This window comes from Passer domesticus, chromosome 24 (genome assembly GCF_036417665.1).
Source record: "Passer domesticus isolate bPasDom1 chromosome 24, bPasDom1.hap1, whole genome shotgun sequence".
Taxonomy (NCBI): Eukaryota; Metazoa; Chordata; class Aves; order Passeriformes; family Passeridae; genus Passer; species Passer domesticus.
This window is the reverse complement of record NC_087497.1, coordinates 4,537,343-4,552,404: the sequence shown is the minus strand read 5'-3', so window position 1 is coordinate 4,552,404 and position 15,062 is coordinate 4,537,343. Positions and strand designations below refer to the sequence as shown.

Here is a 15,062-nt window from a genome sequence, read left to right as displayed (position 1 = left end):
GCAAGTTGTGTGTGTGTTTGTTGTTTGGATCCACCTCCACCAAAAGGTTTGCTGCGGTTTGGGTGTGAGGAGGGGTTTTTTTGATGGTGCTGAGGTTTGACAGGGGTGGAGAGGGAGGAGGAAGGTGAGAGTTCAGGTGTGTTGAAGCTCCCAGCTGGGTTCCTTTAGGAGGGGGTGAACCCTCATCCCGTCCTTTGGGGGTCCCCAGGAGCTCCTGTGCCCCTTCCCCATGCTCTGTGTAGGGAAAGGTGATGTCATTTCTCTAAAATGTATATTTTTAAATGTGTAAAAAACGTGTATTTTTAAAGAGCCCCAGCTGCTGCAGCGCCCTGCTTTGAGGGGTCCCCTGTGGATGTGGGGGCACGGGGGGGTTTGGGGAGCCCCAGCCGCTCCCCTTTGCTCCTTTACCCGCGGCTCGGGTGTTCTCCCCAGGCTCCTCCTGCCCAACCTGCCCGTCAGGGTCGGGGGAGGAGGAGGAGGAGGAGGAGGAGGGGGAGGAGGAAGAGGAGGAGGAAGGGAGGCAGCGCATCCCGAGAGCCCCGGCCCGGGGCCGTCCCCGCTGCCGGGAGCAGCGCCCGTGCGGGGGCTGTGGGCTCCCCCGGCCCGCGGGAGGGTCCCGGGGGGTCCCAGGAGGGGTTCCGGGGGTGCTAAAGGGGTCCCGGGGGCTCGGGGGGGGCTCGGGGGGTCCCGGCTCCGGCCTTTGTTCCGGCGGGGCCGCGCGGCCGCCAGGGGGCGCCCGGCGCGCGCGCTCCCGGTCCCGATCCCGGTCCTGGTCCTGATGCCGATCCTGATCCCGGTCCCGATCCCGGTCCCGATCCCGATCCGGGTCCTGGTCCCGGTCCTGATCCTTATCCCGGTCCTGATCCCAGTCCCCTCCCCATCCAGATTCTGATCCCGGCCCCGATCCTGATCCCAGTCCTGGTCCCCGGTTCCATCCCGATCCCGATTCTGATCCCGGTCCTCATCCAGGTCCCTGTCCCGATCCTAATCCGGTCCCGGTGCTGGTCCCGGTCCCGCTTCCGACACCGCTCCCGATTCAGCCCCGACCACGGCGGGGGAATTCTTGCCGCTGAAAGCGGAGATCAAACACCGGAGCGGGTCCGGGGAACCGGGACCGGGAGCAGAACCGGGACCGGGATCAGAACCGGGACCGGGACCGTCCGTGGCGCCGGGGAGGCGAAAGGGGGTGTCGGTGCCCGGCAGAGCCCCGAGGGACGGCGGGGACACGGCGGGGACAGGGCGGGACCAAAGGCCACCGGAGCGGAGCCGCCGCCGTTTCAGCGCTGCCGTCAGCGGGGCAAAGGGCGAGGAAGAGGAAGGAGCAGCGGGAACAGCGAAGGCTGGAGACGAGCCAGAGGCGGGCGAGCCCACGGGATTGTGTTTCCCTCACCCCCACCCCGCACCGGGACCGGCGGGGAGCGGGACCCCCATTCCCGGGGACACCGAGGGGCTCCGCTGCTTGGAGCGGCTGCGGAACCCCCGAGCCCCCCGGCAGATCCTGCGCGTTTGGGGGGCACAGAGCGGCCCCCCCCGCCTGTCCCTGCTTCCCGTGTGACCCCACAGGACCGAGCCCGGTGTCCGGCCGGGATTTCCAGCCGGGTGGGGCGGGGGGTGATGCCGGGGCCCCGGCACAGGGGGAGGAAACGGCCGTGTCCAGCCTTTCCCGAGGATGAGGATTTCCTTCCTCCCATTGAGCGGGGACCCTGGGGTTAGCACGCAGCCGTGGGACACTCGGCCACAGGACGGGGGGCCTGGCTGGGAACTGGGGACAGAGACCCCCGACACAGCCCCGGGGGCATCTCCCTTATCCCCTCTGCCTGGCCGCGACCCCGAGAATGCAGGAGCTGGGTTGGGGGGGGCACAGGATGGAGCCACGCAGCCATTTCCTCCTCTCCTTCCCTTCTTCCCACCCCGAGAGCGCTGCGGATATTTCGGGGGCGAGAAGAAGCTGGACGCGGGGATTCTCGGCTTTCCCAGAAACGCAGCCGGGAGCAGCTGTCACCGCGAGCGGTGACACGTCTCACTTCCCTCCCGCCGGGGCTTTCCCAGGCCCCCGGGCGGGGACCATGTCCCGGGGGAGATCCCGCTGGGAATTCCCCCGGGAGCCCCACGGAGGTGGCTCCGCTGGGGGCTCAGCTGCCGTGGTCGCCCCGGGGGTCCCGGGCTGCCCGCCGGGGGTCCCGGGCTCCATCTGCCGCTCCCTGCGGCCGCTAATCCCGGGATTAGCAGCCAGATGCCAGGGGCAGGTCTGCCGCAGGTAGCGAGGATCCCTCGGGAGGAGCTGGTGACTTCAAAGTGCAGGAATTATGGCAAATCCCAGCCGAGCCTGGGGTCTCCCGGGCAGCGGGACAGCGGGGACAGGGAGCTCCATGTGCCAGGACACATCCGGGGGTGTCACACAGAACCCCAGGACAGGGAGCTCCATGTGCCAGGACACATCCGGGGGTGTCACACAGAACCCCAGGACAGGGAGCTCCATGTGCCAGGACACGTCCTGGGGTGTCACACAGAACGCCAGGACAGCGGGGACAGGGAGTTCCATGTGCCAGGACACGTCCCGGGGTGTCACACAGATCCCCAGGACAGGGAGCTCCATGTGCCAGGACACGTCCCGGGGTGTCACACAGAACCCCAGGACAGGGAGCTCCATGTGCCAGGACACATCCCGGGGTGTCACACAGAACCCCAGGACAGGGAGCTCCATGTGCCAGGACACATCCGGGGGTGTCACACAGATCCCCAGGACAGCAGAGACAGGGAGCTCCATGTGCCAGGACACGTCCGGGGGTGTCACACAGATCCCCAGGACAGCGGCCACGCTGGAGCAAAATTCCCGGCAGAAATTCCCTCCATGTGCACACCCAAAATGGGAAAACTTCACCCTCCTGCTGCCCGCCGGGAATCCCCTCCCGCTTCCCAGCGGATGCGGCTGATGGGAAGTGCTCGTTTTCCCCTAAAAGCCGTCCCAGCATTCCCGGGAGGCCGCGGCTCCCACCCTTATCCCAGTTCCTGGGACCTCCAAGCAGCAATTCCTGCCTGGTCCCAGCCCAGCTGGGCACAGAGGAAGGACTGCTGGATCCTGGAGTTCTGGGTGATGCTGGGTGGCTGCACCCCGCATTTCTGGGTGATCCTGCAGCTCAGCCCCTCCCTGGGGACCTCCCAGCCCCGCCTCATCCATCCCAACCCCCAGCCCATCCCTGGCTGCTTCACTTCCAAATCCAGCACCCAGCAGCTCCTGATGTGGACGAGGAGGTGGAAAAGGACAGGAACATCCCCCAAAAGCAAAGGTGATCCCACCTGGGCTGTGCCACCCAGAGACTGGCAGCTTTAATTCCTCCCTAATAAAGATTTTTTACATTAATAAAGCCAAATCCCCAAAGTGGTTAATTAAGGATTCATTTACCCACTGTCACCTCACACCGCAGCAGGCTTGGGGTGACACCAAGCTGGAAAAAAAGCATCAGGGAGGGAAAAATATCCCAGTGCTGATCCTGTCAGCATCCCCCGGGCTGGGGGACCCCCGAGCACACCCCCAGGGCCACGGGGTCCCCTCGAGACACCCAAATTTTGGAGGTGCTGCACTGAGCCGAGCTGGCCACAACCACCCCGACCTCACCCAGGGCTCACCTGGCCCAAACCTGCGCCCCACGAGCCCTTAATTAGCATACCTCATTAACAATCACACCCACGTCCTCATTTCCTCCCTCAAACAAGCCCGCGGTGGGGACCCCGGAGCTGCAGGGGACCCCGAGCTCTCCCATCACCTGCGGCCCCCAAAGGCGGGCAGGGAGCGGGGACGGCGCCCCGGGACCCCCGGACCCCCGGCTCCCCGGCTCCCCGGCTCCCCGGGGCCGCTCCGAGGCGGGGGCCAGACGGAGCTTGGGGACAGCCCCAAGCTGGGAGTGCTCCCTCCGCTCCCGCTGCCGTTCTCCCCGGCAGCCGCTATAAACACGGAACAGCTCCGTTCCCGGGACGGCGGCTCCCGCCTGGGGACACCGCGGTGACATCCTCGGCGGCGGGGACGCGGCCCCCACGGTGGTTCGAGCTGAATGTTCCCGGTGATCTGAGCTGGAGGGGCTCAAAGGTGGCGAAGGGAGGCTCTGGGGGGTGTTGGGGCATTTCCCAAGAGTTGTGGAGAAGAGGGGGGGCAGCGTCAGGAATGTCGCCCACCCCCCAGCTGGGTGTCCTGCTCTGTGGTGGCCCCATCTTCATCTGAGCCCCAAAAGTCCTCACGGAACTCCAGAGGAACATAAGAAACCCCAAACCCACCCAAGCCCCAGGAGTTCTGTGTCCCTGCTCAGACCCCAGCCGGGCACCCCACGGGTGGCAGTGCCACCTCCACGGCCACCACAGGGGCGTCCCAAGGGTCCCGTTGCCCGCTTTTGGGGTGTCCCACGAGGCTGCGAGTCCCGAGGTGTGGCCGGCACGGGGCACGCCGGGACCCGCAGCCCACCAGGGCGTTTGCAGCCGGGAACGGGCGAGTTTCGGTGCCACGGCGGGGACAACGTGCGCCGGGACAGCTCCTGGCCGGGGCCAGCCTTCCTCCCGGGCCACCGCGGTGGCCTCGGGCCTTTCCTCCGCTCTTCCTCCGCTTTTCCGCCGGGCCCGGAGCCGGGGCTGCCTTCCTGCCCCGGCCCTGCTTCCTGCCTCCTCCGCGCTCGGCATTCCCGGCTTTTCCATCCTCCCGGGGCTCCTTCCCGAGCTCCACACGGGGGGACCTGGCCTCCATGCTGTCCCCAAACGCTGTCCCGGGTCCCTGCGCCCTCCTGGAGCCCCCAAAGCCCCCGTGGGACCTGTCCCCAACGCGGGCTCCCCGTTCCAGCCCAGCGGGAAAAGCATCGACTCTGCCCCGGGGCTCCCCCCGGGGAGCGGCCACCCCCCGGTCCCATCGCTTTTGGGGGTCTCCCGCTGACCCAGCTCCTGATCCCCGCTCAGGGGCTGGGAAGGAGCCGGAGCTTCCCCAGAGCATCCCCACCCGCAGCACGCGGGGTTTGGGGAGCTGAGAGCCCCTCGGGGCTCGGGGGTGCTGCTGAGGGCAGGACATGCCCACGCTGGGCCCGAGGGTGTCCCCCAAACCCGGCCGTGCCTCAGCCCGGGGGCAGCGGCAGGACGGGACCCGCGCGGGGCCCCCTGCCCAGGCAGCCCTGAGCAAACAGGGAAGTGAAAAATCTCCTTTTCCTTCCCCCCGCCGGGCTGGGTGTCACCGCCTTGGGGTGACCTTCCCCTGCACTCGGCCGCCTCGATCCCCCCTCTCCTCCCCGCCGCTCCCTCCCGGCTGCGGGCTGGGCCGGGCTCCTTATCTCCCTCGCAGGCTGACGCAAGGTTTGCTCGTTCTGCTGCTCCCAGGGCCCTGCTGCTCGTGCTGTCACCTTCCCCCGAGGGTTCAGCCCCCCGCGGGTCTCGCCACCCCCTCCTGGGCGTCTCTCCGTGCCGAGAGCAGCCGGGTTTCCCCCCGGTCCCGGTGCCCGGAGCGGCTGCCGGCCCTCTGCTCCAGCCAGGAATAAGTGGATTAGGAGCCGATCTCGTTATCGCTGCTGGCAGCCTCGCAAGGGCCCTGGGATGGGGACAGTGGCGGGGACAGGGCTGGGGACAGCGGCGGCCGGAGCCTGGCGCGGGGTGGGACGCGGCCGCAGGCGCTGAGAGCCGGGCTCGGCTGCCTGCTGCTTCCAGGGATGCGGCATCCGGGCTCTAATGAGGCGGGACGGTTAATTAGTCAGTGTCAATTTATGTTAATTGACACGGGGGGGGAGTGGAGACACTGCTGGCTCCGCCACCTGGCTGGCACCGGGGGGACACGTGTGGGGCCGAAGGTGACAGGGCGGGGACAGCTCCGAGGGCGCTCCCAGCGCGGTGAGTCAGGGCTGAGACCCCGCAGGAAACGCCAGGGATTTCCAAAGCGCCCTGGAAAGCCCCGCGCTGGGATTTCCTCCCTCTTCCCGAGGCTCTCTGGGCGACGGCAGGCCGGGAATGTCGGAGGGGAAAGGATGGGAAGCAGGGATGCGGCCAAGGAATGGCCCCGCTCGGGCAGGGATGGAGCAGCTGCGTTGTTTACTCAATCCAGCTTGCGCTGCTCTTCGTTCCCGGGCTTTTCTCCTTCTCCAGACAGGGCTGTGACCGCAGAAACAAAGGCAAAACTTTAATCCCGCAAATCCCCCTCTCTTCCCAGCGAAGGCCGCGGGTGTTCGTCCCTCTCCGAGGGGACGCTGGGGTCGGACCCCGCCCGGGGGCTGCCCGGGGGCGGCTCAGCCGCAGCCAGAGCGGCTAAAAATATCCCCGCGTCTTCGCGGAGGTGCTGCAGCCGCAACCAGCCGTGCAAACCGGACCGAAATTCAGTCAGCCGCATGCGACAGGAGCTGGGGACGCGTCCCCCCGGCCCCGCGTGGCTGCCGGGGGGGACACGGGGTGCTGGGAGCCCGTGTCCCCCCGCCGCCCCCCCGGCTCGCTGCCATCTGCTCCGGGTGTGTTCGAGGCGAGGAGGAGCCGCAGAAAAACCAGGTCAGGGCTGTGATGGCAGCGCCGGGGCGAGGCTGTGCCCGCCTGCGAGCACCGTGCCACCCGCCCGTGCCACCCGCGGGACACCCGGCTGGCACCGAGCCAGTGGGGACGGCCCTTTGGGATGTCCTGGCACCCCGGCGGCAGCTCCCTGCTGCCATTCCCTGCTGGATCTCGCTCCGCCGCGGCGTGCCCACACCCTGCTGCCAGCGGCCCCGTGCCACCCCGGCCCTGCCCGTGCCACCCCCGCCCTGCCCGGCGGTGCAGCGCGACTCAAACCCCGCCAGCCCCCCAAATCTGGGCAGCCAGAGCAGCGCAGCCCCTCCATCCATCCATCCATCCATCCATCCATCCATCCATCCATCCATCCATCCATCCATCCATCCACCCATCCCTCCATCCCTCGCTCCCTCCCTTCCCGGGGGGCTCCCCGTGCCCGCCCCAGTGCCCACCCGAGCCCCGCCCGTGCCCGCGCGGTGCGGGTGCCAGCCCCCGCGGCAGCTGCCTGCATTTCATGCATTTTTAAGGAGAAGAAGGTTAGTGGGTCACTCCAGCGCCGCGGGCTGTTCTCCGCCGGAGCCGCTCCGCTGCCGAGCGCGGGGGCTGGGCCGGGGGGGCGGGCAGGTGGGCAGCACGAGCCTGGCACGGCCACCCCCGCTGTCCCCGTGGTGTCCCCGCGGTGTCCCCGTGGTGTCCCCGCGGTGTCCCCGTGGTGTCCCCACGGCTGGGAGCAGCGGGATCCCGTCCTGCTCCCAGCAAGGAGAGAGCTGAGCGGGGGTCTCCGCAGCCCCCCCGTGGGGCTGGGGGCGCTGGGGGGCAGCGCCCCGAGGTTCGGGGTCCTGGGGAGGGGAAACGGCCGCGGCTCAAAGCGAATGAGGAGCCAGAGAGCCAGAACAAACAGCGGCGGCTTCGATGGCACCCGCGGGGCCCCCCCGCGCCCTGCCCGCCCCTCCCGGGCACGGAGCCCCCGGGATGGGGGCATGGGAACCCCCCGGGGGAGCCAGAGCTGGGGGGAGAGGGGTCGGGGGGGGTTGGGGCAGATGTGGGGTGAAGGCAGACCTGAGGGAACCCGAGTGTGGGGTGAGCCCAGAGCTGGGGGAGGTCAGATGTGTGGGGGATCCCGATGTGGGGCGAGCCCAGGTGTGGGGCGAGCCCAGACACGGAAAAAAACAGATGGGGGGGGGAACACCACCCCAGAACCTGGGTGAACCCAGACCCGGGAAAAGCCGGACCTGGGTAAAACCAGATGTGGGTGAACCCAGACCCGGGAACAGCCGGATCCCAGATGTGTGCAGATGCAGATGTGGGGTGCCCCCAGGCCCTGGGTGCGATGGCAGCGCTGCGGCCCCGCTCTGCCCGGCTCCCCCCGGTCCCCCCGGCTCCCCCCGGTCCCCCCCGGCTCCCCCCGGTTCCCCCGCACCCCCCGCATCCCCCCGCGCTGCCGTTGCCATGGTTACGGCCATGCAAGTCTGCCCGAGCTGCATCCGCCGCTGCATCCCAGCGAGCCGTGGGGGCGGGGACGGCCCCGCTGCCCCCCCCCGCCCTCCCCCACAGACCCCAAAACCGGCTGGAGACCCCTCCGGGAGCTCACCCCGAGCCCCTTCCAGGGGGACCCCCCGCGCTCACCCCACCCTGAGAGCCGAGCGGGGGTGAGCGGGGTGGGAGCAGCACCCGACTCTGGAGGGTCCAAAACCCCTCCGTGCCCCCCATCCCCAGGGGGTGGGAGCTCATCGGGCACGGCTGGAACGCCTGGCAGGGCAAAACGCTCCCCAAAAACCGCGCCCCCCCCCCCCCCGGAGCCACTCCCGAGCTCTCCGTGGGGAATTCTGCTGCCGGCGGTGAAGCAAGGCCGGGATAAAGGGAAGGAGGGGATTTCTGATGGAAAGTTGCAGACAGCCCTGGCAGGGCCGGGATTCCCCCCCCGGGTTCTGCTCCCGGCTCCCCCCTCGCAGGGACCCAGCCCCTGCCCCACCCTGCCCGCGGGGAATTTTGGTTTTCCAGGAATTCCCGGGGGTTCAGGCAGGACCTGGGGAGAGGGAGCAGCCACGGGAGCGTTGGGAGTGTTGATGCTGCAGGTTCCTGATGAGGTTTTGTAATTAATATTCCATCGGGACGAGCGGGGCGGGAAGTTCGTGGCTCTCGGGGATGATTTCAGTGCCACGAACAACACCCCCATCACCTAAACGCTCCTCAAAGTCCCTTCCGACCCGAACCGAGGCGGTTTTAGGCGCTCAGCATCCCTCCGGTGCTGCCCATGGCGACACCCAGGGTCGGTTTGGGTGTCCCTGTCCGTCAGTCCGGCCCCTTCCCCCCTCGTCCCGGGCACGCAGCGGCCTCTTCTCCCGTCAGATGTCGCTGAAAGGGAACAATGCCACGTATTGTCTGTCCCCGCTCGGCGCTATCAGCCCCGGCAGCGCAACAAAAAGCCACATTGACTCGCGGGGAGAAAGGGGCCCTCACATCCCGCTGCTCCCGGGGGAGGCAGCGCGGCCCCGCAGCGCCCGGCCCCGCTCCGAGCCCCGCTCCTGCCCCGTTCCTGCCCCGCTGCTGTCCCGCTCCTGCCCCGTGCCCCGCTCCTGCCCCGTGCCCCGCTCCTGCCCCGTGCCCGGACCCGCTCCTGCCCCGTTCCTGTCCCGCTCCTGTCCCGCTCCCGGCCGGCAGCGGCCACCGGCCCCGGGGATCGGGCAAAGGGGGCGGGAGGGGTGTGGGGTGGTGTCCTGCTGCCGGGGGGTCTGTGGGGTCTGTACAGTCTGTGGGATCTTTGGGGTCTGTGGGATCCGTGGGATTTGTGGGATCTGTGAGGTCCATAGGATCCCTGGGGTCTGTGGGAACTTTGGTGTCCATGGGACCTGTGGGGTCTCTGGGACCTCTGAGATCTCTGGGGTCTGTGGGATCCATGGGGTCTCTGGGATCTCTGAGATCTCTGGGGTCTGTGGGATCCATGGGGTCTCTGGGATCTCTGAGATCTCTGGGGTCTGTGGGATCCATGGGGTCTCTGAGATCTTTGGGGTCTGTGGGATCTCTGGGATCTCCGGGGTCTGTGGGATCCATGGGGTCTCTGGGGTCTGTGGGACCTCTGGGGTCTGTGGGACCTCTGGGGTCTGTGGGATCCATGGGCTCTCTGGGGTCTCTGGGGTCTGTGGGATCGCACCCAGCGGGAGCAGGGCTGTCCCTGTGCGCCCTGCCCAGGTGAGGCCACACCTGCAGAGCCGCCCGCAGCCCTGGGCCGGGGCCCCGGGGGGGTCTGGAAGCGCCGGGGGGATCCCAGAGACGCTCCAGGGAGAGCTGGGGGGGCCCGCCTGGGGAGGAGAGGCCCAGAGCTCCTCGCAGGGGCTCCGAGAGGGCCGGAGGGGTTTGGAAAAGGCCGGGAGTGACGGGAATGGTTCCCCAGTGCCGGAGGGCAGGGCTGGCCGCGATGTTGGCACCCCAAATCACACCCACCCCTCCCGTCCCGTGGCGTGCGGGAGCCAGGAAGCAGCACGGGAAAAGCTGCGCTTGGAGCGAGCCTGGCTTTTGTTCGCACTGTAAACTTCCCTCTGGGCCGGGAAGGATGCTCTGGGAGCTGTCCCTGCCCGGGGCAGAGCCCTCCCAGCCCCGCTCCCGGCTGGAGGCTGATTCCCGGCTTTCCCAGGCAGCCCTGGCAGCCCTGCAGAGCTCCCGGAGGCAGCTCAGGGTCAGGCAGCCCTTATCAGCCGGGACAGGGAGATAAGGAATGTGGGATGAGCAGGATGCCCCGGCCAGGCCCTTGTGGGGGTTCCTGTTCTGGGCCAGGCTGGGAAAGGCCATGTGGGGGTGTTGATCCCCAAAATCTGCCAAAACTGCCCCAGACCGTGGCACGTGGTGTCCCCATTGTCACCCTGGGGTGCACAGCCCAGCCCGAGGGTGGGGCTGGAGGGGTTTGGGGTTGGGGCATGGCTCTGTTTAAAAATCCCAACTGTGACCCCAGGAAGGGCAGAGGGGCTCCGGGATAGGACGGGAGGAGATTCCTCTCTCTTCCCTCCCTGTGACTCTCAGGCCGAGCAGGGGAGGGGGCGCGGGGCTGGGAGGGCCCAGGGCTGGGGCTGATCCCTCGGGATGATCCCACGGGAGGGGAGAAGCCGGCCCAGCAAGAGCGGGCGCAGTTGCAGGAGGCGCTGGTTGCCATGGGATCTTCACAACCAAAAATGACGGGGCTCTGGCAGACACAAGAAGGGGCCCTTTCATGGTTTCTATGGGAAGTCAGAGCCTCTCCACAGCCTCCCGGGCTGGAGCCCTGCCCAGGGCAGGAAGGATTTGGGGACACTGGTGCTGGGCCCTGCCGAATTCCCAGCAGAGCTTTGCGTGGCCCGGGAGCGCCTCAGAGGTCGCTGGGTGCCACGAGCTGTGCCCAGCTCCTGCTTGGTGCAGGGCAGAGATGCCCTGCTCCTCCTGCTGGGCCTCGTTCCCAGCAGGAATCCCCCAGCACGGAGGATTTTCCTGCTGCAGCTGGGGAAGCTCGGCCCCTTCGCCCTGAACCCCACGGGATGCACACCTGGAGCATCCTGGGTGAGCTTCCACACCCTGGGAAACCAACCTGCTGCAGCATGGAAGGGACAGCCCCAGACCCCACAGGAGCAGCCCCCAGACCCCACAGGAACAGCCCCCAGACCCCACTGGGACAGCCCCCGCAGGAACAGCCCCCAGACCCTACAGGGGCAGCCCCCAGACCCCACAGGAACAGCCCCCAGACCCCACAGGGGCAGCCCCAGACCCCACAGGAACAGCCCCCAGACCCTACAGGAACAGCCCCCACAGGGACAGCCCCCAGACCCCACAGGAGCAGCCCCTACAGGAACAGCCCCCAGACCCCACAGGAACAGCCCCCACAGGAACAGCCCCCAGACCCTACAGGAACAGCCCCCAGACCCCACAGGAACAGCCCCCACAGGAACAGCCCCCAGACCCTACAGGAACAGCCCCCAGACCCCACAGGAACAGCCCCCAGACCCCAAAGCACTCTGGGCTGTCCCCAAGGGCTGTCCCCGTCCCTGCCGTGGTGCCAGAAGCCTTCACCATCCATCCAACTCTCCCTGCTGGAATTCTCTCCCCGGAGAGCTCTAATGAGTTAATTCCCTTGCTATTTATAAATCAATGTGGAAATCCCTCTGTTTTTATTCCCAGCGCTGTCGCTCGCCCTGGCTGGGCCCCTTTAACTCGGGATAAAATCCCGGAGCGGATGAGCCGGGCCCATGAATAAATAATTGCGTTAATTCCTCGTTAAGGGCTGGGGGAACGGCGCAGGACGAGGGGCTGGGCCGGTCCCTCTGTCCCTCTGCAGCTCCCGGCGCTGCCCTGCAGCCTCCCGGCGCTTAACACCCAATAAATTAATAATCAGCCGCAGTTTAAGTAGGTCTGGAAAGTGGAAAACAACATCCGCAAGGATCTGGCGTCCCCCCGGGCTGGCGGGCAGGAGCGGCAGAGATTTGTCTGCCTGTCCATCTGCTGGGGGAGCGGACAGACCGTAATCTGCAAATTCCTGCCCCTTCCAAAGCTCCGGCTGGAGCTGGAGCCGCTCCTGCCCCTCCCTGGAGGCAGAGACGGGGACAGAGCCAGCCCGGGGCTGGGGGGCACTGGGGGGCACTGGGAGGGTTGGTGCTGGGGTTCAGGAATTCCTGGTGGGCACTGGGAGGGTTTGGTGGTGCTGGGATTCAGGAATTCCTGGTGGGCACTGGTTGGCACTGGGATTCAGGAATTCCTGGTTTGCTCTGGGAGGGTTTGTGCCGGGATTCAGGAATTCCTGGTGGGCACTGGTTGGCACTGGGATTCAGGAATTCCTGGTTTGCTCTGGGAGGGTTTGGTGGTGGTTGGGTTGTGCTGGGGTTCAGCAATTCCTGGTTTCTGATGGTTCCTGTCCTCCAGCATGGGGTCAGCACGTGTCCCCAGGCACACGGGGAGCTGGGAAAGGTGGGAGCTGGGGAAACTGGGGGCTGGAAAAGGTGGGGAAACTGCGAGCTGGGAAAGCTGGGAAAGCTGAGAGCTGGAAAAGCTGGGAGCTGGAAAAGCTGGGAGCTGGAAAAGCTGGGAAATCTGGGAGCTGGAAAAGGTGGGAGCTGGAAAAGGTGGGAGCTGGGAAAGGTGGGCATTCGGAAAGCTGGGAAATCTGGGAGCTGGGAAAGGTGGGAGCTGGGAAAGGTGGACAAGCTGCCGCGGACGTGCCTGCCCAGCACAGGGAGCTGCAGGGCTGCCGTGGGCGCTGCGGGGCAGCAGAGCCGGGCACAGCAGGGCAGGACGGAGGGCAGAGCTGGGCACGGCCCGGATCCAGCGGGAGGGACGGGGATCCCTCGGGGTGAAAGCTGCTGGGAAAGGCTGCCAGGAGGGCTGGCAGGGTCAGGGTGTCCCTGTCACCCCCAGCTCTGCCCCCGGTCCTGCCCAGCCCCGCTGCAGGTTGTGCTTCACACATCACATCCCTGTCCCGGCGCTCTGGGACACGGGAGAGGCGAGGGGTGGGATTCTTTGTCCCCTCTGCCAAAACCTGGAGAAGGTGAAGTGTCCCTGGGGCGGCTGCTGAGCTCAACCCCATCAATCCCCTTAAATCCAAGGAAACTCCTCCCCACAAGCACCGGGAACACGCTGGTGTCCCCAGCCCGGCAGGCAGAGCCACGCTGGAGCTGCCACCAGTGGGAATGGGCCGGGGGGACGAGCTGCTGGGGCCATTCCCATGTGGGGCTGGCGTGGCTTTGGGATGGGAGACGGGAATGGGGCTGTCGTGTGGATTTGGAGAAGCCCTGAGGGGGCTGGAGCTGGTGGAGGTGGGTTTGGCACAGCCAGAAGAGGATGGGATCCATGGGATGGGATGGGATGGGATGGGATGGGATGGGATGGGGTGGGATGGGATGGGATGGGATGGGGTGGGATGGGATGGGGTGGGATGGGATGGGATGGGGTGGGATAGGGTGGGATGGGGTGGGATGGGGTGGGATGGGGTGGGATGGGATGGAATGGGGTGGGATGGGATGGGATGGGATGGGATGGAATGGGGTGGCATGGCATGGCATGGCATGGCACAGCAGCACAAGGCCTGTTTGCATTCCAGGATGAAGTGCAGGTGGGAAGAGAAGTGTGGATTCACCGTGGGTATTTCCCAAGGCTGCCGGGACACCGGGAAGGGCTCCCCTGCCCTTTTCCTCCCCAGCTGGGAACACCAGCCTGGAGCTGGGACTGGGAACAAACACCGTGTGCCCGCCAACCCCCCAGTCCCTCCCACTCCCGATCTGCCCAAAACCTCCCTGGAGCTCCGTTCCCAGCAGGGAACACCCTGCCCAGCTCCCCGGGCTGCTCGGGACGCTCCGGCCCTCACGGCCAGCCCGGCAGCCGGCCAAGGGCTTTTTATCAACTGGCACCCAAAAGTCAATAAGGAAGATGCTGCCTGTTTTAATTAACAGCAATTTCGCTCTGCCGGGGGCGAGCCATGTGCCCTGGGGGAGGGAGGGAGGCCGGAGACAAAACATGACCTTGTTGGTGCAGCACACACAGCGGGACATTGTTTTCCCCTCGGAGTCTGGCCTTGGATGCTGCCGGGCTCGTGGCACAGCTGGGTGCTGGGGACAGGGGGTGCTGCCAGCCCCGGTGGCTCCGGAGCAGCCCTGGTGGGAGCAGGGTGACTGGGAAACCGCGGAGTTGGGGATGTGGCGGCTGGGAGCTGCCCTCGGGGAGTGCTGGTGGCCGGGGATGGCACAAAAGGGATTTTGGGAGCCCTCAGCGGGATCCAGCGGTGGCTGCAGGAAGTGGATCCCCCTGGCACTGCCAGGGCCTGGCACGGATCCTGCGGGCCCCAGGCCAGTGCAAACAACCCAACGCTTCAGTCCCGCTTTCCTTTCCCCTCGGTTCCCCTGTTCCGGGAAATCAGAGAGGAGGAAAAACCCAGAGGGGAAAAACCTCCCTGAGCGGGTGCCAGGCTGCTCGGGAGGGGGGTGTGACACGGGGCACGGCCTGTCCCCACTGCAGGGCTGGCCCCACTGCAGGGCTGGCCCCACTGCAGGACTGTCCCCACTGCAGGGCCTGTCCCCACTGCAGGGCTGGCCCCACTGCAGGGCTGGCCCCACTGCAGGGCCTGTCCCCACTGCAGGACTGTCCCCACTGCAGGCCTGGCCCCACTGCAGGCCTGGCCCCACTGCAGGGCCTGTCCCCACTGCAGGGCCTGTCCCCACTGCAGGACACTCCGGGGAAGGTGGGGCTGGGGTGAGCAGGACCCTGGAATAAGCAAAACCCCGGGATGAGACACCCTGGGGTGACAGGACCACGGGGTGCCAGGACCGAGGCCAACTGCACCAGGACAGTCCTGGGGGGGACAGAAAGGGACCGAGTGGCACCGTGGGACCCTGCCAGGGGTGACAGGGCTGGGGTGAACAGCACCCAAGGGTGGCAGGGCTGGGGGCACGGGCACCCCAAAGATGGCAGGGCTGGGGGCACGGACACTGCAGGGGTGACAGGGCTGGGGGCACGGGCACTGCAGGGGTGGCAGGGCTGAGGGCATGGGCACCCAAGGGTGGCAGGGCTGGGGGCACTGGCACTGCAGGGGTGGCAGGGCTGGGGGCACGGGCACCCCAAAGATG

At 67.2% G+C, this 15,062-nt stretch overlaps 1 protein-coding gene across 1 annotated transcript; it reads left to right on the top strand.

Moving 5' to 3' along the window:
* Positions 1-5,731: 5,731 nt before the first annotated feature.
* LOC135285845 (basic proline-rich protein-like) lies at positions 5,732-14,579 on the top strand. The gene is made up of 2 exons (XM_064398559.1): positions 5,732-7,028; positions 13,544-14,579. Exons 1-2 carry the CDS (start codon positions 6,342-6,344, stop codon positions 13,862-13,864), a joined length of 1,008 nt encoding a protein of 335 aa, XP_064254629.1. The 5' UTR covers positions 5,732-6,341; the 3' UTR covers positions 13,865-14,579.
* Positions 14,580-15,062: the final 483 nt, after the last annotated feature.

Bases quoted from the DNA above. Each gene is read 5' to 3' on its own strand.
- LOC135285845 (XM_064398559.1), top strand. From the start codon at position 6,342: ATGCGACAGGAGCTGGGGACGCGTCCCCCCGGCCCCGCGTGGCTGCCG. The intron at 7,029-13,543 runs GTTAGTGGGTCA...TTTGCATTCCAG, and splicing joins GCATTTTTAAGGAGAAGAAG to GATGAAGTGCAGGTGGGAAG.